The following is a 24,436-nucleotide window of genomic DNA, read 5'->3' on the forward strand; positions in this document are numbered from 1 at the left end:
GTATAGGACTGGTAGAAATAACTGATCTTCTTTATCCTCAATTCCTGACCATTCCTCTCCAAGCACTTTTCGATATTACCTTCCTCATCTTTCATAGTTCTCTCTCTTACAATCCCCAGGCCCCTGGGATATTCATTCCTTTATTCCTTCACTCACCTGCCAAACTCTGTGGAAGAATTTTCCCAAAGAGCTGGCCTTTGCCAACTACTCAGTGCCTGGGAATCATTAAGTCCCTTTTCCTCTTTGGACATCTGGCTCCCTAATACTCACTCTGGAATGGATTATTTTTAAAGGTTTTCCATCCCAGGAACTAAGTGATCTCACAAATTTCTTGTTCTTGGACTTTCTGTCACACCACTAAGATGTCCTTTTCCTTCAAGTTCCCCACATGCCACTTAATCACAAGGAATGAAGCCAGGAATGGGGCTGGGCCCTCAAAAGTTTACACATATATATATGTGTATATATATATATTTTTTTTTTTAAAGTGTTCTCTTACCTTTTTTGTAAATAGATCGATAAAGAAAATCACTTTTCTTCGGTCTGGGAATAGTCCAGAGGCCTAAAATAGCCAATCTGGTCTGAAAGTAGCAGCCAGAGGAGTTAGCGCCTGAAATCGATGAAAGCTAAGTTTTCTTGTCTTTGTTCTGTGTTTCAGAAAAATCCACAAAGGACCATACATTGCATATATGAAGCCATTTAAATCCCACCCTGCTATTGGGATTACTCTAGTCCCTGAAGTGATTTAAAGTTTAGAAATTGAAGTGTGACAAAATTTAGAAACTTTATACATCTGAGATTATGTCCCCAAGATCCAATTATTCTGAAGTCCCTCCAGAAATACTTTCTTCCCCCTCCCTCCCTTTGTATCCATCCTGCTTAGCTACTGGAAGACGTTAGAGAAGAAGGGTCATTCTGGTCCTGCCAGAATTAACATGAACCCCCAATCAATTAGAACTCTCAGCAGAGCCCACAGTAGATCTGGGAGAATGTGAAACCCACTGCACAGGACAAATCCTTGTAGCACCCCTGGCATTTCAAATTCAGGATCTCAGGACTGGAAAGAAGCAAGTGACCTAGAAGTTTCCCTCTTGTCTGTGTCCCACTAAACAGATTCTGAGTGCCTACCATAAGCCAGACTTTCACAGGGTATTGGGAGAGTCATAAATGAATCTGGTCCTGGCTCCTGCCATGAGAGTTTCACAGGTACCGCAGCTGTGGGCTGCTGTAAAAGGTCAGTTGTAAAAAAGATCAGGTGATCGCAGAAGTGACGTCCTTTTGCTTGAAGTCTTTCTTAAGTGCATGTGTTTTATCCTCTCCAGAGAATAAACTTTTTGTTGGGTAAGTAAGGGACAATCGACCAATGTCATGGAATGAGGGAGGGGGTATAGGAACTCTGTTTCTTATCTGTTTTTTTGCCTAATCCTCCTTATTTTAGCAGCACTCCCCTTCATCCCTGGTCCCAGAGGGACCTGGTGCAGCGAGTCCTCTGTGCTGTAGGTCTGGTTGTGTCTCAGCTCTCCTAGTTTCTGGCTTAGGATTTGACTCTATCAGATCTGCTGTGGCAACGGCCACTAGTCCATTCACTTTCCAGCCTTCAAAATGTTATCACTGTGATGTCTCCCTTCTTCTCCTTAACCTTGTTGATTTTGTTATTAAAAACAAAAATTAAACAAAACAAAATCATATTGCTGTAGTTTTTGTGGGTTTCAGGAAGGAGAAAAATCAGATGCATGTGTTCAGTCCTCCTTTATGCCTCAGTCCTGATTCCATGCAGTTTCTAACACCCTCTATTATTTTCTTATTTATATTAGTCATTGTTTCTCTCCTGATAGAATGTAAATAAGTTTCACAGAGACAGAGGTTTTGTTTCTTTTTTCCTGCATTGTTCGCAGATGTATCCTATGCATAAAAACTGTACCTGGCTCACAGTAGCCACTCAATGAATAGTTGCTGAATGAATTAATAAGTAAATTTGTGACCTACCCTTGTTTTCTTCTTTGCCCCATGTTAGCTCTTCTTTTTTATATTTTATTTTATCTCTATCCCATCTTTTTAATTTCTATTTTTTAAATAAATTTATTTATTTATTTTTATTTATTATTTTTGGCTGTGTTGGGTCTTCATTGCTGCACGCAGGCTTTCTCTAGTTGCAGCGAGCGGGGGCTACTCTTCGTTGTGGTGCGCGGGCTTCTCTTGTTGCGGAGCGCGGACTTCAGTAGATGCGGCGCATGGGCTCAGTAGTTGTGGCTCATGAGCTCTAGTGCACAGGCTCAGTAGTTGTGGCACACGGGCTTAGTTGCTCCGCGGCATGTGGAATCTTCCAGGAGCAGGGTTCGTACCCGTGTCCCCTGCATTGGCAGGCAGATTCTTAACCACTGTGCCACCAGGGAAGCCCTTTAATTTCTATTTTTATAAGCATTTTATAATGTACATAACATATTTGTACATAACATCTATACATTTATAAAGGAATAAACAAACATACAGTGTAAATTGTAAGAAAACATGACTTTAAAACCTAGGAGACCATTGACCCTAGGAGACCACTGACCCTAGATACCTAGCTTCTGGCTGCGGCTACATCCTTTTAAATAGTCAGCAAACCTCTGTTAAACACTGGAAACCTCTATCTTGAACAGAGCAGCACTGCAGAATTCAGGGCTTTTGGCCTCATTCAGAGGAGATCTGCCAGCTTCCTTCTTGTCTGCACCAAACACCTTTTTTTGCCAGACGCCACCTATGGTGAACAGGGGCAGGTGACTGCCCTCACCAAGATTCTGGAAAGTCACCCCTGAGCTGTAAGATGCCTTAAGGGTCTGGTTTGGAGTCTTTCTTTCCCCCTTTGGGTTTCTCCCTGAACTCTTCCCCAGCCCGTTGCCCCCCACCCCCCGGTACTCTACTCATGAGTTCGGGTCTCCTGTGGAAAGCTCAGGGGTAAATGGAAGAGAAGGGCCCACATCGTTGCCTCAGGTGTTATAACTGGCCCCAGTTACTGCCAGGAACATGGGAATCAGGATACATATCACAGGGACAACTTGACTCACTTCTGCTCTTTACAGAGCCGTGCCCATGTTAGCTCTTGACATAACTTCAAGGCCTCTCCATACTTTTCTGGAATGAGGAGATAGTACTTGGGGGAAGAAGTCAATGAGGTTAAGTAAAAATTCTGTGGATCTTAATTTGAATTGTACATATGTATTTTCTTTGCACGGAAAAGGCCTAGAAACTATGACAAACTCAATAGCACCCATAGCACCCAGATTGTGGTTTTTAAATACCAAAAGGAAACAAAAGCTCCTTAGAGAAAATGGTTTTTTCCAGGTCTGGAGAGGAACTGTACATGTTGAGCCTGGAACATCTAGATAGAACCAGAAAGCAAAGAAGCCATCAAAGATACTAGGATCCTGTCAAAAGGTCTCAGGAGCCGTGAGCTCATCACTACACTGAAACAAAAACCTCTCAAGTATCTAGATGTAATCACCAATTTATAGGAAACACAGGGACAGATACTCCAGGACTGTAATCAGCAAAATGCAGATTATGGTAACATGGTACTGTGATTTATAAGAAATACATATTTGTTCATTCAGATGACCAAAATATTTTTATCATGTATATTTGGTCTTTGTCCACAGTTCCTGGCTTACAGCTGCCAAACCTGTCACAGCTCTTAGAATCCTTGGAATTTCCTGAGTGATAAGAGCAGTGGGAGCAACTTTCGTCATAGTATTTGGTCTTTTATCCCCAGTTCCTGAAAAACACTTTAGAGCCATAAGGTGAAGTGGGTGTCTTGTTATTCATAACAAGGCCATTTCAGCCACAAGGAGGTTTATGTTAACTAGGTGACTTTTGGAAAGCACCTAAGATTGGAGTCAGTTGCCAGGGGAACCAACCCTGAATAGAGAGTTGGAACTTTCAGTCTCACCCCCTGATTTCCAGGAAGGGGAGAAGGGCTGGAGGTCGAATTAATCACTGGTGGCCAGTGATTTAATCAGTTATGCCTTTGTAACGCTGTCTCCATAAAAACCCGAAAGGACATGGTTTGGAGAGCTTCTGGGTTGGTGAACATGTGGAGACATGGAGGAGTGGTGTGTTCTGGGAGGGCATGGAAGCTCCGCACCCTTTACCCATCCCTTGCTCTGTGCACTCTCCATCTGGCTGTCCCTGAATTATATCCTCTTATAATAAACCAGTGATTTAGTAAGTAAAAGGTTTCTCTGAGGTCTGTGAACCTGTCTAGTAAATTAATCAAACCCAGGTTGGGGGTCGTTGGAATCTCTAATCTACGGCTGGTCAGTCAGAAGCACAAGTGACAACCTGGACTTGTAACTAATGTCTGAGTAGGGGAGGGGTGAGGGGAGAGAGCAGTCTTGCAGGACGGAGCCCTTAACCTGTGGAATCTGATGCCATCTCCTGGTAGATAGTGCCAGAATTGAGTTAAATTGTAGGACACTCAGCTGGTGTCTGGGCTTTGCTTGGTGGGAGGTGGGGAATCCCCACTCTACACCCACACATTGAAATTGGTACCAGAACTCTTAGGTAAACTCTACAGTTTCCCTAGTGGGAAACTATTCCTTCCCCAAAAATGTAAATTAAAAAGGAGGGGGAAAAAAAAGACTAATTTTAATATATAGTCTTATTTATATTCTAGTTCAAATAAACTGAGATCAAGCATATATGAGACATTTGGGGAAATATAAATGCTGGATAATTGATGATATCGATGAATTACTTTTGAGTTTTCGGTATAATAATAGTGTTGTCGAATCTAAGTTCGTGTGCCTGACACACAGTGAGGCCAAACAAACTGAACTGTCGGAGTTTGGAGCAGAGAAAGGTATCTTAGTTGAAGAGGTGCCAACCTGGAAGATGGGAGGCCTAGATTGGTCTCAACTCCATCTTGCTGGCTGGCCAGGGTGCAAGGTTGCAGACTTCCTGGCACCGTCTCGTCACTCAGTGTGTCACTGGTGATTGTGATTGATCTATGTGTTCCTGCAAAGCAAACTAGTAAATCATGGTCTTGTGATCACTTCTTTCTAGGAGAGAGCAAAAACAATGGTTGAGGCATTTTATTATTTACTTAGAGCCTTCATGATGGTTCAGAAGTTTCAGTTTTTGATTGACCCTCCTGGTGTCATCAATATTAAGTCCGCTTGGGGCCAGCTGGTTGCAGCCACAGGACATTATCTCAACAGTTTGGGGTCATAAATCAAGGCATAAGGTTAAGCTAACAATCATGGAAAAGATTATGTTGGGCTTGCTTTTCCTTGTTTCTGCCTTCCCTCACGTCCCTAGTTAGTAACTGTTTGAATCTGCTCTTCGTAACTCAGGGAAGGTCTATGAGGCTAAGGCCTTTTAAAATTTATTTTTTTAATTTATTATTTGGCTGCGTTGGGTCTTCGTTGCTGCCTGCGGGCTTTCTCTAGTTGTGACGAGCGGGGGCTGCTCTTTGTTGTGGTGCGTGGGCTTATTGCGGTGGCTTCTCTTGTTGCGGAGCATGGGCCCTAGGCGCGTGGGCTTCAGTAGTTGTGGCACGCGGGCTCAGTAGCTGTGGCTCGCAGGCTCTAGAGCGTAGGCTCAGTAGTTGTGGTGCACGGACTTAGTTGCTCTGTGGCGTGTGGGGTCTTCCCAGACCAGGGATCGAACCCGTGTCCCCTGCATTGGCAGGTGGATTCTTAACCACTGCGCCACTAGGGAAGTCCCTAAAGCCTTTTTATACAAACAGGAAACTGGGGACACGGAAAAACTTTTTTGTACCCAGGAGGGCCTCGCAGGGTCCTGCTTGGTTTCAGTAGTAATTTATTTATATTTTACAAGAGTACTAATTTTTACAGATAAATACTGAAATATTAAAGGATGAAATGCTATGATCACCTAGGATTTGTTTCAAAATAATCCAGGAGAGGGAGAAATAATCCATGGGGGTATGGATGAACAAGATTGACCACGAACAGATCATTGTTAGTTAGCCATTTTATTATTCTCTTTATTTTTCTATAGGTTTAGATTTTCCCACAAAATGAAAGAAAAAAAGACTTCTCCAAGTCTTAGCTAATGTATTGCAGCCTCTATTTCTGTTTTCATGGTTCTGTTTGTGTCTTTGATTTGTCATCTCTCTCTGCAGATCAGCTTTCTCTTTCTTGCAAGGGACATGTCCACATCAGACCTGGATTTATGTGGTCAAGAGCCCTATGCCAACTAACAGGGGTCTCTATATCCAAATTCCAAATTCCTTGGAGAAAAAATATGATTAGCCCAGTTTTGGGCAAGAGTCCAGTCATCTGTGGCCAGAGGGGCATGACTGTCCTCTCATCAGGTGCTAAAGGAGGAGACATTTCACTGCCAACAGGGCTTTCTAGCTAGGATGCCACAGGCTCCAGATATGCCAACCTCAGGGTCCCCAGGGGGTCACTAAGCAGAACATGTAGTGACCTAAGTCCCCAGGTGAATTGCCTTCAGCCATGAGTAGACTCATCCACTTAACCCAGGATGCATACAAATCCCATTATTTTCTATGTGTTTCATAGCAAGAAAAAGATAGCAAAACACTGAACTAGAGAGGTAGGCAGGGTGTGGTGGTAGGAAGATGTCAGAGAAGTTATATACAGTATAAAACAAACTTCAAGGTTATAACCATGATAAAGAGAGGAGCTGGAATCTAACCAAGGTCTGGTTCCAGAGCTTCTGATGCTAACACAACTATTCTACATGATTTTTGCTAAGTATCACCAGTGTCCAAGATTCTGAAAAGAGAGCATGTGTTACTTGAGCATTGGACTTTGCATGGTGTCACAGTTTGGTTTTGCCAGGAAGCAAACTCTGAGACAGAGATTGGGGTGCAAGAGGCTTATTAGGGAGTACTCTTAGGATCAGTACTGGTGGAAGGGAGGATGAGGACGGAGGATTGGGCAGAGGGGGAAGTTGGGCTGTGATGCAGTCTCAACAGAGGCCTCAGTCAACCCCTTGGAGGACTCTGGTACTGGGATGGCCCTTCAGAGTTGTCCCTAGTGGGGGCAAGGCATTTATATCCCTTCGCCAATCAGTCATTGGATATGGGCTGCCTTGGGGAAAGGAGCATGACCTTGGGTGAGTCAGCGGTCTTCAGCTAAGAGCCCTCTTATCTAATTCCCAAAGATGACTGACAGCTGAAGCCTGTCTGCCAGCCGCTCTTTCAGCAACTGGGGAACACCTCCTTTGGTCCTTTCGAAAGAGTTGGGTAGGAACTAGGCACAGCTCTCTAAGCCAAAACTAGTGAAATAAAGTATGTTGAAAAGGAACTTTGCTCTACAAGTACGTTTCATTTTTAAGTCAACTCTTCTTGATTTATAAAGGTCAGAATTAATCCCGAGTTGATGTCCTCCTCCCTGTAGTGAGCTGAGAAGGGCGTACGCGGGCTCTGTGCTCAATCGGGAAAGGCAAATCCACCCCCAGGGTGGGACAGATAATACTGGGGATGAAAGGGTGGGACAGGAACATGTCCTGCTCTTGCACAGCCCCAGAGACTGTTGAAGAAGCCACGCAGGCAGTGACCGTGCCTGAGTTTCTGCCAAGAATGGGCAGGAGAGCGCTGTGGGGACCAAGAGAGTGGCTGGACATGTCTCAGGCAGGAGGAACCCAGGACACCCAAGCGAGGCAAGCTGAGAGCATTTGTTTTCACTAGAAAGTTTTGATTCTCAGGGAAAACAGGGTATCCGACTGCCTTGAAAAAAAAGAGGCAGTTTCTCTCCCTTACGATATCTTTGCCCTCTTTTGTGTCACTGCTGTCTGAGAGCCTCACACATTTTACCTCTGGACCTCTTGTCAGGTACACGTGAACTGGCTCTGCCTTTCAGTTTTATCACCCCAGTTCTCCTCAGCACAGCCACCTTGCTCCATCTTCTGCGGTCACGTTTCACCGTCCTGACTCCAGCTTCCCTCAGATCACTGTGGTGCCCCTGCCCTGCTCTCCCCATAGATCCATCCTTTAACTCTCCAAACTACAGGACCAGACTGTGTACTTAAGACTTACCGAGGGGGCTTCCCTGGTGGCGCAGTGGTTAAGAATGTGCCTGCCAATGCAGGGGACACAGGTTTGAGCCCTGGTCTAGGAAGATCCCACATGCCGCGGAGCAACTAAGCCCGTGCGCCACAACTACTGAGCCTGCGCTCTAGAGCCCGTGCTCTGCAACAGGAGAAGCCACTGCAATGAGAAGCCCGTGCACCGCAACGAAGAGTAGCCCCCACTCGCCGCAACTAGAGAAAGCCCGCGCACAGCAACGAAGACCCAACGCAGCCAATAAATAAATAAATAAATTTTAAAAAAAGAAGAAAAGACTTACCGAGGGCAGGAAAAGAAAGCTTAAAACCACATTCCAGGCTAAGACCCTCCACACACGTGTTACAGGATCCACCTTACTTGCCCTCAGAGGAAATGCCCTACCTAGAATCTACAGGATCCCAACTCCCCTGAGTCTCAGGGAAAGGAAGAAGACTGACTTCATTCTTTTCTCCAGCCTCAGCCTTGCTTCCAAGAAAAATAAAAAGACGTGCCATTTCATCTACAAGGAAGACTATCTTTTATACTGCTATGTCATGAAGTCTTGCCCCACACTGTCTCCACAGTGCCTCCTTTGAGAGCAGGATTTTGAATCTTTCTGCAGCACCAAGGCAAACTAAGCTGTTTTTCTCAAAGTGAAGGAGCAACCTGCTCACAAAGGTGAATTCAGACTTGCCCAATAGAGAAGCGGGAAAATCACTAATTGTTCTCTCAGCAGCATTCCACTTCCATCCCCTCGCGTCACACTCCCATCAGGTTTTAGGTTACATTGTTTTTAAAAATTAAGTCCAGTAACAGCTAAAATTTTGCATTATATGTGTAATTCAGTTTTCTGGTAATCACTCTGCATGTATCTTCTTTGGGAGGCACATTCTTCTGAGATTCATGGGTGAAAGCAGCCAAGAGGCACAGAACTCCAGGGGCATCTGTCCTCCAAACACCACCGGGTGAAGTGTTGCCGACTTACCAGGTTCCTCACGGTGGCCTTCACATCCTTGTTCCTCAGGCTGTAGATGATGGGGTTGAACATGGGGGTCACCACCCCATAGAAGAGGGAAGTGAGCTTGTCTGCAAGGTCCTGTTTGTCTGCCCACCGTGGGTCCTTGGATTTGGGCTTCCCATGCATGAAGAGGATGATCCCATAGAAGATGACCACAACTGTGAGGTGGGCAGAGCAGGTGGAGAAGGCCTTTTTCTTCCCCTCAGCTGAGGGGATCCTCAGGATGGTGGTGAGGATGAAGATGTAGGAGACAAAGATGAACAGAACTGGGACCCCTAGGAAGATCACATTGGTCACCTCCATACTGATCACATCGTTGGAGATGTCAGCACAGGCCAACTTCAGGATAGCCAGGATCTCACAGGTGAAGTGGTTGATGACATTGTCCCCACAGAAGGGCAGCCTCATTGCAAGGGATGTTTGAACCATGGAGGCAGCACTTCCAGCTGCCCAGGAGCTGGTAGCCATGGGCACATAGGCAGCCTTGCTCATGACCACGGGGTACCTCAGGGGGTTGCAGATGGCCATATAGTGATCAAACGCCATCACGCCCAGAGGCACACACTCCGTGGCCCCCATGGCAAAGGAGGAGAACATCTGCACAGCACAGGCTGAGAAGGGGATGGTTTTCCTGGGTGTCAGGAAGCTGTCAAGGATGAGGGGGACTGAGGAGGCTGTGTAGCAGATGTCCAGGAAGGAGAGGTTCCCCAGGAAAAAGTACATGGGCTTGTGTAGACGGGAGTCAAGGATGGTCACCAGGATGAGGACCCCGTTGCCCAGCAGGATCACCAGGTACATGAGCACAAAGAACGTTTTCTCCAGCCTTGGGTGGGCAGAGAGGCCCAGGAGAATGAACTCTGTCACAGAGGCTGTCTGGTTGGTGCTTTCCATGGTCTGTCTCGTCTTTCAACTGAATAAAATACTCATTGATCCAAACTCAACATCCTTTGTCTCATGTAGGTCCAGGGCATCTGGTCTGGAGTTCCAGTCTGGGTGAGTGATTGAAAAACCATTGTGAAAGTCCACAGTCTCTATTTGTTTCCAAGAAAAAGGAGAAATAAAATTAGAAATTACTTTGGGGTCACAGAATATCAAATCTACAATGTTTAAAGTGATGATTCTGATTATTTAATGCATTCGATCAGAGACAAGATACATAACATATTCATTTTAGTGGTTCTGTGTCCTATATGGCAGTTCATCTCATTAAACTTGGCCAGAAAAGTGACTTTAAGTTTGCTCTGTGTTCTCCCACTTTGTGCTAGGTACTAGGGAAATCATTAGTTGTGAATACTCACTCTGTTTCTCCAGATCATTTTCACAGAAAACATACTCCTGTTGTTCCCAAGATCTCTTTTCTCATGAGCAATGCTAGCTCCAGGGCTTTCCATTCATCTGTCTGTCCAGCCACCTGTTTTGTCCGTTTGTCCATCCATCCATCCCTCCATCCCTCCATCCCTCCATCAGTCTATTTGTCTGTGTCTGAATATCCATCCATCCGTCCATCAAAACACTTGTTGATCACCCAGTATATGGGTGTGAGAATTCCTATGAGGAACAGGGGTGACCCATGGCCCAGGCTTAAATGGGCACACAACCTGTCAGGGAGGGGAAGCAGAAGGATTCAGGAGAGACCAGAACATCCAAAAGGACATGCAGTGTGTTGATAGAACAGGGGTCATGAAATGCTTCTTAAGTGATGTAGAATCTAGCTGGGCTTTTAAGGACAAAAGGACACTGGACATGGAGAGTTACCTTGGGGAGGTCTCCAAGGTAATTTTGTGATCTGGAAATGCTGATATGTTCCTAATAGTTTGAATCTGATGTTTTATGAAGATAGACAGAGGACTGTCTCCAAAAATCCACAGTGGGTCACAGCTTCTGGAAATCTAGTTCTCTTAGATAACTAAAAGCAGTGCTTTTTTCTTTTTTTTTCAGTCTTGAATATATTTGACATAAAACATGTAAATTTAAGGTATACAATGTGTTACTTTGATACATTTACATATTGTAATATGATTGCTGTTGTGATATTTATTATATTACATAATTATGGTACAATATTGCTGTCTATATTCATTGAACTGTGCATTAGATCACTGGGTTATTTACTACTTGTCGCAAGTTTGTACCCTTAAACAACGTCTATTTTATGTTATGTTATTTTATTTTTTTGTTATCATTCCCTCCTGGTGAATGTCCACACAGGAATCAGTGGACATTAATAGTCCTTGAACCTTTTGGCTAAGCTTCTAGGTATGTTACACAGACTTATATCGTGATTATGCTTCCCCAAATAATCTAGTCCAACTCTGTCTGCCATTGTAGATCTTTTTCTGCACCACAGTGATGCATGGCTTTTCAGTTTCAGCTTGATTTCCTCTAATGATGAAGAGCCCACTACATTCCCAAACAACCTACTCCATATTTGCAGAGCTCTAGAGTATTAGAAAATTCTTTTTCGTATTGAGCCCAGCAGGCAGTTTTCTAAGTTTTTCTTGTTCATATGATGGTGGTCAGCTTCCTTCAAGAATTGCATTGAATTTGTGCAAATACACCAGGTCTGTAACCACAGAGATTTGGGCCGCATTCTAACCTGCTGTGTAGACTTCAGTACTGCTTCCCTCTCTTAGACCCTCAGGTTACCCTATTCTATGTTGGGGTTGGAAGAGATCAATGATATTCAAACTCTTTAAGAAAGAGAACTCTTGTTTTCTTAAATTCAGACTCCCCCCACCCCCCCAAGGATAAAGCAGAGCTGCTGTTGCTGAAGTGGTCAAGGAGGGCTCAGAAAGTCTGGGCTGCTCAGCCCATGAGGCCCCCCAGAGGCCAGACCACAGGGATACGCAGCTCCTGGAGACTCTGTTTTCATTGTGGTCAATGTAAATGACACCTCTGTAACATAACAACAGTACAACTCCAGCCATTTCCATGGCTACAATGTGAATGGTGCTCCCTGGAGTTGTACAAGAAGAGGCTCTGAAACTGTGGGATCATCTCATCCTGGGGGTGTCTTTGAAGTTAGAGGAATCCATGAAATAAGACAAAGTTTCACAGGCTTCTTGCCGTCTAGGTTTTTCTGACCAAGGGGTTTTGCATGGCCCTCAATCTTTGAAATAGTTTCATTTTCTCCCTTCTCAAGCGCCAACCCCTTTGAAAAATCAAGTCAGAAGCTGGAAATGTCCCTGGGCCAATAAAAGGTTGAGGATTACTCTTATAAGAACTCTCACTTACCTTTTTCAGGAACCTACTGAGAAAGGGTCCCTATGGCCTGGGAACAGTACATGGGCCAGAAGTATCAACACTAGTTTGACAGGCCCAGGCTGAGTTGTCCACCTCTGATTTGAAAAAGGGGTGAAAGCCAGTTCCTCCCACTCTTAGTTCTGTGTTTTAGGCAAAATCTCTAAAGGAACAACCAGTCCATGTAGAAGGCAATTTGAAATCAGTACTGCAGTTAGGACTATTGTGTTCCCTGAAGTGATTAAAAGTTTGGAAATGGAATCATACAAAGTCAGGAAGATTTTTATACTTCTGGGACAATGTCCCCAAGATCCAATTATGCTGAAAGCACTCCAGGAAAACTTCTTTTTCTCCTTCCTTTGTTCCTGCTGTAACTTTCCACTCTTAGGCCACTGAAGGATATCAGGGGAAGCATTTCCATTTGCTGCTTGAATTTCTACAAACTTCAAAATGCTTAAACTTCTTGAAAAGAGCAGTTGGGGAGATAAAAATTATTTAGGAACACTCTATGTTCATAGCATTGTGGAACCAGCAGGATTCCTGGCCACCTAGGCATCTCCTCCCCTCCACTGGGTGACCCAGGGTGTGTGCTCTCTCTCTCTCTCTCTCTCTCTCTTCCCCCCGCCTCCCTCACCCTCTCTCTCCCCCACCAGCCTGCCCTCCACTCTGAACAATCTCTGTGCTACAAACATGTCATGTGTGCCAGGCCTTGTGCCAGGTACCAAAGGGTAGGGGTGAGTGGGGGACACGATGGCAGAAGGGAGTCTTTGCCTTCAGAGAATGTCCAGCGGAGTGGGAACATCCAGAGACTGAGGCAAGGCTGAGAATGTCACAAAGCTGTCCAGGGGGCTGGTCACGGGAGGAGCGGGCAGAACTAGCCCAGGGTGACAATAACAGGGACGGAGGAGAGAGTGGCCCTGGGAGACGTTTAGGAGGAAGAAATGATAGGATTTAGAGATCTGGGGTGGGACATGCAGGAGAGAGGAAAATGAACAATGGCTAAATCCCCAGATCTTGTGAACGGGAAGGAAGACCTGGAGGAAGTTAGAAGGAGAGCCTGTCTGGGCTGGTGGAGGTAGGGTGGCTACAGGGTTATCTCTGACATTTCTGTGTACAGTTTCTCTACATCTTTGTGCCCAGCTCCAGGCTGGTTACTAGAAATAGAGATATGACTAAGAGATAGTTTCTGTGATTGAGGGAGTTTACGGCCAGTTTGATTTGTTGTATTTGAGATAATGGTGAGGTATTAATATTAATATGGGTTGCCATTAATTTACAACTGTTTTCTTAATCTTATCTAATGCTCCCCAAGCCCCATGAAGGAGGTACGAGGGATACTTGGATGTAAGCGGGTGGAAGGACCCTCCTTCGCTGGGCTGTAGTGACTTGTATTCGGGATGTCTAGCATCTTTGACCTCTGCTATCTAAATGCCAGGAGCCTCCCCCTCCTTCACGCTTGGGCTTCCTCAAGGGTTAGGGGATGTCTTGGGGTTCATGGGGGACAGTGGCACAGTCGGGCCTCATGGTTGAACAGGCACTGGACTGTCAGTCAGGATCTGAGTGGCTCCTGCTGGTCCCTCTGTGGCAGAACTCTCTGTCCCCCGCCTCCAGGGGCGACTGCCCAGGGTCCACCATGTTAGAGACTCAGCCACCCTGGCCTTGCTCCTCCTCCTCCAGCTGGGGCTAATTACCCCCTACCCTTCTCCCTGTGACTCAGCTTCAGCTCCCACAGGCCAGGCCTCTCCTCACTACCCACTTTCTTTGTGTTACTCTGGTTTCTCCTTCCTGTGCTTCCTTCCTTACACCAGCTGCTGACTCTGTTCTGGTGTTTTGAGTTCAAGCTCCTGAGAGACAGAACTAAGGGGTTTGGTTAGTCATCATCCAGTATCGGCCACCAGACAGCCCATATGCTGACTGCCCCTGGGACAGGGGTCCACTGGTCAGTCAGGTGAGTCCTGTGGCCAGGGTGCCACGTGGTACAGAGCATGGAAACAATGTAAGGGACCTCCTCAGAAGGAGACTGTGATGCTTCCTGGAATGAAGCAGCGAATCGGGCAAATATTGTATAGACGATCCAGCGTTCAGACATGAGAAATTATACACTTACTTCTCCCCTGAGTGCTTGCTGCATGAGTGGGCTCCCCTCCATGAAGGCGCAGTGCTTTGGCCCCTCTCCCCTCCACCTCTTCCCTTCTCCCTCTTCAGGGAAGTTCTGTCTCTCTGACCTTTATAGCACCTGATTCCAGCCCTGGTATTATCTCAAAGTGGTGGTGGTTCTTTTCCACCTTTACAGAGAATGTGCTGTTACTCATGACTCCCAACAGCATCTCAAAGTGTTTTGAGCAGGGATCTGGTTACAGACCTTATGAACTTTGCGGGGTGTCACGTCCACATTTGTCCTTAGAAAGCCACAATCAACAGATGCCTCCCAGGAAATGCGGGGGTTGGTGGAGTTCAGACTACCCCTTTGGTCCAATTATCTATGGCAAACTCACATTTACACACATTCACACAAACACACTTGTAGAAAGGAGATTTCTGACACACAAAGCTTAGTCTTGGCCGATTAAAACCCAGTATCCCGGGCTTCCCTGGTGGCGCAGTGGTTGAGAATCTGCCTGCTAATGCAGGGGACACGGGTTCGAGCCCTGGTCTGGGAAGATCCCACATGCCACGGAGCAGCTGGGCCCGTGAGCCACAATTGCTGAGCCTGCGCGTCTGGAGCCTGTGCCCCGCGACGGGAGGGGCCGCGATAGAGAAAGGCCCGCGCACCACGATGAAGAGCGGTCCCCGCACCGCGATGAAGAGTGGCCCCCGCTTGCCGCAACTGGAGAAAGCCCTCGCACGAACCGAAGACCCAACACAGCCAAAAATAAATAAATAAATAAATAAAAATAAGAAAATCCTTTAAAAAAAAAAAAAAAAAAAAAAAACCCAGTATCCCCTTGGCTGGTCTGTCCGAGGCTTCCCTAGACAATGAGGAATAATGAGGAGAAGCATTTTCTGCAATACCTCAAATTTCAATGCCCTGAGACCCTACACACTGAGTTAGTAAGAAGCCTAACTCTGGGCTACTCAGTGTGACAAACAGAGGGCAGCATCGGCCTCACCTGGGAACTTGTTAATGCAGATTCCTGGGCCTTTCCCGGGACCTACTAAATCAATCTCTGTGGGTGGGGCCCAGCAGCCTGCCCATGCACCTGTATGTGTGTGCGTGTGTGCGTGTGTGTTTCCAGTCTGTGTTTTAACATTCCTCTAGGTGATCCTGATGCATGCTACTGTCTGAGAAGCACTGGTCTATCTAGACTTTTCCTAGGATTGGGGTCCCAGTTATTCCTTTTAAGGAATCCAAGAGGAAGGAGGGTGTTTCTTATGCAGGATCAGAACAGCTGCCTGTAATTCCTCTGCTCTGGAGACAACTGCTCTTCCAGTCCTTGCTTGCCCCTAACTCCTGACTTCTGACCCTTGACTGTCCACACCCCTGCTGACCTCCTCTGGGTCACTGGTCTCTGGGGCCTTACCCTCTCCTCTGCCAGCAGTGAACCTCGTTCCTATCCTCAGAATCCATTTGCTTAGAGGGTTCTCATGACAGAGTGGATGGGTCCCTAGTGGCCCAGAGGTCAAGGAAACCATGTAGATATTATGAATTGCATTTCAGGGGGCCCCCAACAATCTTGCATGGCAGTACAGTTAGACTTGTAGCTACAGACAGCAGAGCAGTGCTAGCATCTCCAGGGTTCCAGCCACTCTCCCTAAGTGCTGGATAAGTTGATGAGACTCCAGCTCAGACATCTCCCCCATCTCTAGCTGGAAGTTCCTCAAACACACTGTACTCCAAAATGAATTCATCTTCTCCCCAAAAACCAAAAACTCGGTTGATATTCTCTACTCTGGTGGTGTCACCATCATCCACCCATCATTTCAGCTAGAAATATTAATTCTATCCTCTTTCCCGCCTGCTATATCCAACCAAAATCTACTATTGTATTTTGTACTTACCAAACCTTTCTTGAATCTCCCCATCTCCACCCCTCAATCACTCCCCAGTCAATGTTCTTATCTTTGTTTGCCTGAAGTGTTTCCCTGTCTCTTTAGACCTTGTCCTACTGCCCCCAGTCTTGCCTCGACATTGTGCCCAGAAGGATCACCCTAAGATGCAAATTTCATCATGTCGGACCTTTACTTAAAATTTCTAAGTGCCTTCTCATCCCCTACAGCAGAAAGTCCTAACTCCTTAGGATGTCCCAAAAGATCAGCTTGGGTCCAGCCCTGCCTTCCTGTCCATCAGCAGCCCCTTTGTGCTCCAGCAACACTGCACTGCTGGTCACTCCTCACTCCTGGGGCTCTTTCTCATTTCTGTGTCTTTGGTTATGCAGCCCCCTCTGCCTGGGATAATTACCCACTCCCCTTCATTGGGCAGATTGACATTCCTCCATTCCAGTGGTGTGCTGGTGAATATTTAACGACTGCCATCTCCAAGTCAAAAAAAAGCCCTGATCTGGAGCATTTGATGATTTCTGTGATATAAACACTCCCAGGATGGCCCATTTCAAGCTACCAACAAAGTCACTGAATCGGAGTTGGGAAGAGATGTGCACAATTGCGAGCCAGCGCCAGCACACCACAGACCTTGGGTCACCTCCTCCAGGAGGTCTGGCCCCTGCCTCCTCTGGGCTGCCACATCAGCGTGGGCATTCTCCCTGGCCTGCACTTCCTTCCTTGTTTGGTAGTTTTCTTTTCACATTCCTGTCTCTAGACCATGGTTCTTGGCACATTTCTGCCTTCTATGTAGTACACACTTAACAATCGTTTGCTGGGTAAAGGAGGGTACCCATTTTCTGGACCCATCCCTGTTCTGGGTCACATTCTGTCCGTGACTACCGTAAGGTCTAGGAGCACGCGTGCAGATGATAGGTCACTGAAAGGACAGTGACTTAGATGGATGCCAAGTGAGGATTCAGGAAGAACACGGCAGGTTACTTCAAGGGCCCTAATCCAACAAGTTGAAAATCCAGAGGAGAATATAAGATATTCACTCAGACCCCTAAAAACCACTGCATAAGCACACACTTGGGGTAATGAGGCTTGACAACAGCACAGGAGAAAAGACTTGGCGTCTGAGTGAGTCATGTTCTGACCAGCAGGCTGCTGGACTCTGTTAATGGGATTATGATGTTCAGAGAGAAGGAAGGGAGGGAGGGAGAGAAGGAGGGAGGGAGAAAGGAAGCAGGCAGTAAACTTCCTCCAGTGCCTTCAACATAATTGGATCTTGGAGATGTAATCCCATAAGGATACAAAGTTTCTAAACTGAGTCAACTCACTTTCCAAACTTTAAATGACTTCAGGGACTAAAATGGTCCCGAAGAACAGACTGGAATTTAAATGATCTAAGGGTGATGGCCAGTCCTTTGGAGATTGCGCCCTGAACACAGGAGACAGGTGGAGGGCAGAGGACTGGCTGGACCCTTCACCTGTCACACATTCCGAACCCTCACCCTGATGTTTCCCACCTGGTATTGCTATTTCTGATATGTGACCTCTTCCCAACTCTTAGGAAGCAGATCCTTCTTGCTCACCATGTCTCTGATAAAGGTAAGCACAGGATTTGATCACACCAAAAGTTTCGTTAGTGCGGCTGCATTTCGGCCGTCAGACTTGATTGTAATGGAATGGAGTTGAAAAGGGGAGGTGGGAAGCCCTTTCATTGATATGATGTTATTCTCACAGAGTCAAATAGACCCATCAAACTGCAAATGTCTCTGAGGTCCTCTGCCCTCACCCCACTTTGTGCCGACGGGAAAGGTCTTGCCTGGGGCCCCGCAGTCCTAACCTTCTCACACAGTTGTCTCTTCTTGATTGAGACTGGTGTGTGGGGTGGTGCTGTTTCTTCTTTTGTAGTTAAGAATCCAAAGTCCAGCGATAATAATGAGCCACGATTCTGGATCTCGTGATGATGACATGGAGGGAATATCTTCTTCACAGGATCCAGGTTTTGGAGAGAGGTTGGAGGGCTGGCTGACGTAGAGTGAAACCCCATCCTGGGACTGATCTACTGCCCCAGAACACACATCCACCTAGCAGTGTGGCACGTGAGCCATCCTCAAGCTGGGGGCCGTTCTCAGTGCTGACCAACCTTTGTAGTCAGTTCCTGGCTGGTACATTTGCCCGTGTGAGAGATATATCTGTTTTAAGGCCCTGGGAGGAAAAGGGAGATGGACTCTTGTTTATCTTCATGCTGAAGCCAAGCTATTTCTAGACACTTGGAGGGCTGTCTGTGGAAGAGGGATTAATGTTGCAAAGGAGCAGATTTTGGCTCAGTATCAAAGGGGAACTACTTCAAAGTGCAGTGAGCCTTGCCAGGAAGTACAGCGCCCCACATCATTCAAGGAGCCAAATGCAGGCCAGAGGACTGTGAGGAACGCAGCAAAGGGCTTTCCACATTGGAAAGGGAGCAGATTGCGAAACAGATCCCAAGGCCTGTTGTCAGTAGCATCAGAGCGATCTTTGGGTTGATAAGGATGAGGATGATATAATCACTTGTGTGTGTGACTATTTGCATGACTATTTCCGCTACTAGATTTTGAGCTCTTTGAGGTTATGGGCTGTGACTGTCTTTGCTGTGATCCCAGCACCTAGAATTATGCCTTGCTTAGCACAGATGCTCAATAAATATGTCAACCTGAATTGAATTATTGTGGCACTGACTTGGTCACAACTACAATGCTGAGCACCGCCAGAGGAGTGTCTCAGAGCTCCCCAGGCAGGAAGGGCCCCCATATAATTGAGGCAGGGGCTGGATGACTGAGAGCACTTGAAGAGATGGAGATCTGGGAAGTTCATGAATATTTTCGATACAGAGCAAATAAAACCAAATGCCCAACATCCTCAGTGTCACCTACAGTTTTTCACTGGTCCAGAATAAATCCTAGTTTGGGGAGCTCTTAGAAGTCTGAGGAGAGATTCAAGCTTCCCAGAAAGAAGACCTGACCGAGCAGGACTCAGGGCTCTGTGAACAGTCTAGGAAGAAGCCAGTGCCTCTGGTGAGGCATATGGAGAATGAAGAAAAGAAGGGACATTCAGTCAAACTCTCCTTCAACTTGGCCACAGTGCACAAGAGGCTCACTTGTACCCCCAAATGTACAAAAGGATCAACCGGAGGTTAAGACCTTGGCACTGTGTCTGGGTTAATTCTCTCAACAGGCAACACCAGGGCAGAGGAACTGCAGGCTCCCACCTCCCCCTAAGAGAAGAGGCTTGATTTTCTTTTTTTTCCTGTTGGTTTTCATTTATGTTGTCTTGTCTCCTGTGTGCCTTATTCTTTTTCAATGTGTGCTGGATGTTGTATTTGCAAAATTACTTGTAGACATGATTTAGAGATGGGGTGATACTGCCTTCCTTCAAGGTAGATTTATGTTTGCTTCTGTTAGGTATTTGGGAGCATCAGAAATTTGGGACCACCTCAATCCAATTTCAAGGCTTGATTTGAAGCTGAGCTGCAGCACCTGTAAATGCCTGTTTCTTTCTGATTCACTCATTCCTATGGTACTGCCCTTTGGGTTCCCTACCAAAGGGAGGCGGTTTAGTTAGGAGCCCTTCACAGTGGGCCTTGCACTTCAAAACCTGTTCCCACCTCCAGGAGGCTATGCATAGTGCTTCTTGGCCTCTCAGTGGCCACCTCCAGAAGCTGCAAATGCCCTAGTTGAAACATAGCCTCAAATGCTAGATTTACTTCTCTGAATTCCTTTTTTCCCCCAGAGTTATGACCCTATGATTCTTTGTTGTCTTACTTACCTCACCAGTGCTTTACATAGATGTTTTAAATCATTTGCCCAGTTTTCTGTGCTCTAGAGCCCGCGAGCCACAACTACTGAGCCCATGTGCCACAACTACTGAAGCCCGCGCACCTAGAGCCCATGCTTTGCAACAAGAGAAGCCACTGCAATGAGAAGCCCGCTCACCGCCACAAAGAGTAACCCCCACTCGCTGCAACCAGAGGAAGCCTGTGTGCAGCAACGAAGACCCAAGGCAGCCAAAAATAAATAAAAATAAATAAATTAATTTATTTATTAAAAAAAATCATTTGCCCAGTTTTTAAAATTGTCACCTGCAGATGAGTTAATCCAAATTAACTCTTCATTCTTACTGAAAACAAGTTAAATACTGATCTCTACTATATTTTTTCTAGAACCCCTTAGACATGACAGAATTGTCAGAGCTATTCTCCAGTTGCTCAGCAGGGTGAAGATTTTTGCCCTGCTTCCCAGGTACTTTTGGAGTCAGAGAGTGCTGAGATTGACCTCAGAGACTTCCTTCAGGTGACAGATCAGAGGCACCATGGACAGGTCCAATCAGACCTGCCCCCTGGTGGGGTTCGTTCTCCTGGGCCTCTCAGCCCACCCAAGGCTGGAGAAAACATTCTTTGTGCTCATCCTGTCCATGTACCTGGTGACCCTGCTGGGCAACGGGGTCCTCATCCTGGTGACCACCCTTGACTCCTGCCTACACAAGCCCATGTACTTCTTCCTGAGGAACCTCTCCTTCCTGGACATCTGCTACACAGCCTCCTCCATCCCCCTCATCCTTGACAGCTTCCTGACCCCCAGGAAAACTGTCTCTTACTCAGCATGTTTTGGGCAAATGTTTCTCTCCTTTGCCATGGGAGCCACAGAGTGTGTGCTTCTGGGCATGATGGCGTTTGATCGCCATGTGGCCATCTGCAGCCCTCTGAGGTACCCCATGGTCATGAGCAAGGCTGCCTACGTGCCCATGGCTGCCAGCTCCTGGGCAGCTGGTATCACCAACTCTGTAGTTCAGACATCCCAGGCTGTGAGGCTGCCCTTCTGTGGGGACAATGTCATCAACCACTTCACCTGTGAGATCCTGGCTATCCTGAAGTTGACCTGTGCTGACATCTCCATCAATATAATCAGTATGGCGGTGGCCAATGTGATCTTCCTGGGGGTCCCAGTTCTGTTCATCTTTTTCTCCTATGTGTTCATCATTGCTACCATCCTGAGGATCCCCTCAGCTGAGGGGAGGAAAAAGGCCTTCTCCACCTGCTCTGCCCATCTCACAGTTGTGGTCATCTTCTATGGGACCATCCTCTTCATGTATGGGAAGCCCAAATCCAAGGACTCCCTGGGGGCAGACAAACAGGACCTTGCAGACAAGCGCACCTCCCTCTTCTATGGGGTGGTGACCCCCATGCTCAACCGCATCATCTACAGCCTGAGGAACAAGGATGTGAAGGCCGCTGTGAGGGACCTGCTTCATGAGAAACACCTAACTGAGTGACTGTCACAGATTCTCCGACTGCCAGAGTGCAAGGCCTCCAAACTCCTCATTGTCCTCGTGGGGGAGTGGTAACCCAGGGAGGTCCTCAGGTTGTCGGTGGTAAGAGCCTTTTCATTTCTGGTGCTGCTGATTAGTTTGTTGGCTTCACCCAGAATGATACTGTATCATATCATAGCTTATTTTGCTGCCTAAATCTGAAATCCTCTGATACCAGAATTTGATGAATACCCATAAAAAAGTTATAAATATAGTCAAAAGAGACAAACAGAAATTTTGGTGGTACTGAGACTTTCGAGTATTTTGTTTTTCTCTGTGTATATCTGTTACCAAAAGTGGGGTCCAGCTACTTGCTGCTCAAAAGCCAATAAAGAGGCAAAGTTAGTGGAAAGGAAAGATTGCTTTATTTTGGAGGCTGACAACTGGGGTTGGGGGTGGGTGGCAGACTCCCGTTCGAAGGCCGATTCCCCCTCCACTGACAATCAGTGGGCAAGAGCTTTTATAGGCAGAGGGAGGGGCTACATGCCGAAACAGCACAGTCAGCTTTGACAGTAGTCTTGAAATTGGTCATGCGGTGGTCTGATCAGCATCATCTTGATTGTTTTAAGTGCAGTTAGTCTTCAGTTCCAGGGTCAGTTTGTTGCCATTTCTTTTGAGGCCAGTTCAGGGAATTGTGGCAGCTTATGTCATGGCTACAGTCTGGTCATCATGTAGTTAACTTCTTCCACCTGATGGAGGTTTTAGTATCTACAAGACAGCTCCCAGGACATGGCTCAGAATATTATCTATAGCTCTTGAGGAGGAACTAGAGGCCCTTGACTTTAATGACTAAACTATTATTTTGTCCTTTGCTTCTGCATTTTTTTCATTTCTCTGATTAAATTTATTTTTTGACTAAAGATTTTTTTAACAGACAAAAGGCAGGTGGAGGACACGGGGGAAGGATCATAGGGTCCTGCTCCGTTTCAGAACTGTTGCTTCCCCTGTTCTGCTTTGGTCTCATCCTAGAGACCTCGGCTTCATCTGATAAATTGGAAAATGACAACTGCCTCAATGTACAATAGTGCTTGTTAGCACCATGGCAGGCATTCCTCTCGTATGTTAGCACTAGACATAGTGAGGCTTATCTTGAGCTGCCGCTTTGTTTTGATCTGATGGACACTAAGAATATTGTCATGTACCATGTTCTCCTCTTTGTTGTCACTTCAGGGAAGTCAGAGGTAAGTGTGCCACTCCGCCGCAGCAGAAGTAGAGTGCCGCAGGACAGGGGGCCTGCAGCTCCTACACTAGTGTCCACGCAACCCACATGGCTCATGGATGCCAGTTACACCCAGCACACACTCCATGAGTATGCCCACACTGAGATGAAACCCCAGAAAGACAGTAGGAAAGCAAATGCAGAAATGTTCTCAACCCTACAACTAATGAGAGCAGCAGTGTTGGTCACCCCTTACCTTCTGTGGCACAGGCAAGATGGGCTGTGAGGCCAGTGCCGCTCCCAGAGCTCTATGTCCATGATTTTCTCCCAAGCTCAAGGAACATATTGAAATAGAAGTGAGATTTACTGTATTATAGTGATGATTTTTTTAAATTAATTAATTAATTTATTTATTTTTGGCTGTGTTGGGTCTTCGTTTCTGTGCGAGGGCTTTCTCTAGTTGTGGCGAGTGGGGGCCACTCTTCATCGTGGTGCGCGGGCCTCTCACTATCGCAGCCTCTCTTGTTGCGGAGCACAGGCTCCAGATGCGCAGGCTCAGTAGTTGTGGCTCACGGGCCTAGTTGCTCCGCGGCATGTGAGATCTTCCCAGACCAGGGATCGAACCCGTGTCCCCTGCATTGGCAGGCGGATCCTCAACCACTGCGCCACCAGGAAAGCCCCTATAGTGATGATTTTTAATCCACTTTACATTTGTAAAAGTCAGCGATTGCCAAATTTTGGTCCTTTGACTTTTGTGAGTATGTAACACATTGTTTCCTCTCTTTCTTTCCTCCCTCTTCCCTCCTGTCCCTTAAACCAGATCCATGTCCTTGCCTCAGATATGTTTTTGTAGGTGGAAGTGCAGTGGAACCATATGGCGGATGGTCCAGAGAACTAAAACAGAATGCCAGAGCTGGCATTCATCAGTTCCCTTCACTTTCTTAAAAGCCTAAGCCCATTAAAGAAACTCATTTAGATGTCCTGAAGCGGAAGGGAAAGATCATCTGTGAGATGAAGGAGGAGAGATTCCTTGAGGCGGGGAGGTGTGGAGGTGTGGAGGTTGGCAGATCCTACTCTGGGTGGGACTCGTCCCTACACTAAGGCAGTGTCCTAGGGTCTCAGAGAGAGTGGCTGCTTAATGCTCGCACGGAGGACAGCCAACGCCAAGCTTTTCGAAGATGTCGGTCTCCCGTCACCAGTGCCTGCCTTACTGCCTTAGTGGGGGGTGGCCTCTGGATTTTTCCAGGGTGGTGGGTTCTTTGATCTCCCCTCAGAAGCCCTTTCTAACATTCACACTCCCTGAACCTTCTAATTTCTTCCTCCACACGCTGCCAAGGCGGTGCCAGCCTCCTCACCTCATTTAATGTGGACCACTGTCACATCCCAGCCTCATGAACCCATCGTCCTGCACGTTAGGACAGCTCCGGCATTCTTGCTGAGTCTTCAGTCCTGAGTCAAGGAGAGCACGTCCACATCAAGACACTGTTCCCGGGCTTCCCTGGTGGCGCAGTGGTTGAGAATCTGCCTGCCAATGCAGGCGACACGGGTTCGAGCCCTGGTCTGGGAAGATCCCACATGCCGCGGAGCAACTAGGCCCGTGAGCCACGATTACTGAGCCTGCGCGTCTGGAGCCTGTGCTCCGCAACAGGAGAGGCCACGATAGTGAGAG

General features: G+C 46.8%; 2 protein-coding genes across 2 annotated transcripts; one reads left to right on the forward strand and one right to left on the reverse strand.

Annotated features, from left to right (window-relative positions):
• Window positions 1-8,429: 8,429 nt before the first annotated feature.
• LOC103013344 (olfactory receptor 13C7-like) lies at window positions 8,430-9,929 on the reverse strand. Its single transcript, XM_007197102.2, has 2 exons — window positions 9,002-9,929; window positions 8,430-8,506 (listed from the first exon to the last, which is right to left on the reverse strand). Exons 1-2 carry the CDS (start codon window positions 9,927-9,929, stop codon window positions 8,430-8,432), a joined length of 1,005 nt encoding a protein of 334 aa, XP_007197164.2.
• A 10,683-nt stretch (window positions 9,930-20,612) lies between these two features.
• LOC103004793 (olfactory receptor 13C7-like) lies at window positions 20,613-21,572 on the forward strand. The gene has a single exon (XM_007196989.2). It carries the CDS (start codon window positions 20,613-20,615, stop codon window positions 21,570-21,572), a length of 960 nt encoding a protein of 319 aa, XP_007197051.2.
• Window positions 21,573-24,436: the final 2,864 nt, after the last annotated feature.

The sequence above is a fragment of the Balaenoptera acutorostrata genome, chromosome 6 (genome assembly GCF_949987535.1).
Source record: "Balaenoptera acutorostrata chromosome 6, mBalAcu1.1, whole genome shotgun sequence".
Classification (NCBI taxonomy): domain Eukaryota; kingdom Metazoa; phylum Chordata; class Mammalia; order Artiodactyla; family Balaenopteridae; genus Balaenoptera; species Balaenoptera acutorostrata.

What these genes read in the sequence shown, in the direction of transcription:
- LOC103013344 (XM_007197102.2), bottom strand. Translation starts at nt 9,929, where the DNA reads ATGGAAAGCACCAACCAGACAGCCTCTGTGACAGAGTTCATTCTCCTG. An exon ending in CACCGTGAGGAACCTGGTAA is followed by an intron (nt 8,507 to 9,001) that starts GTCGGCAACACT and finishes TTTTCTTGGAAG; the next exon opens with CAAGGCTGAGGCTGGAGAAA.
- LOC103004793 (XM_007196989.2), top strand. Translation starts at nt 20,613, where the DNA reads ATGGACAGGTCCAATCAGACCTGCCCCCTGGTGGGGTTCGTTCTCCTG.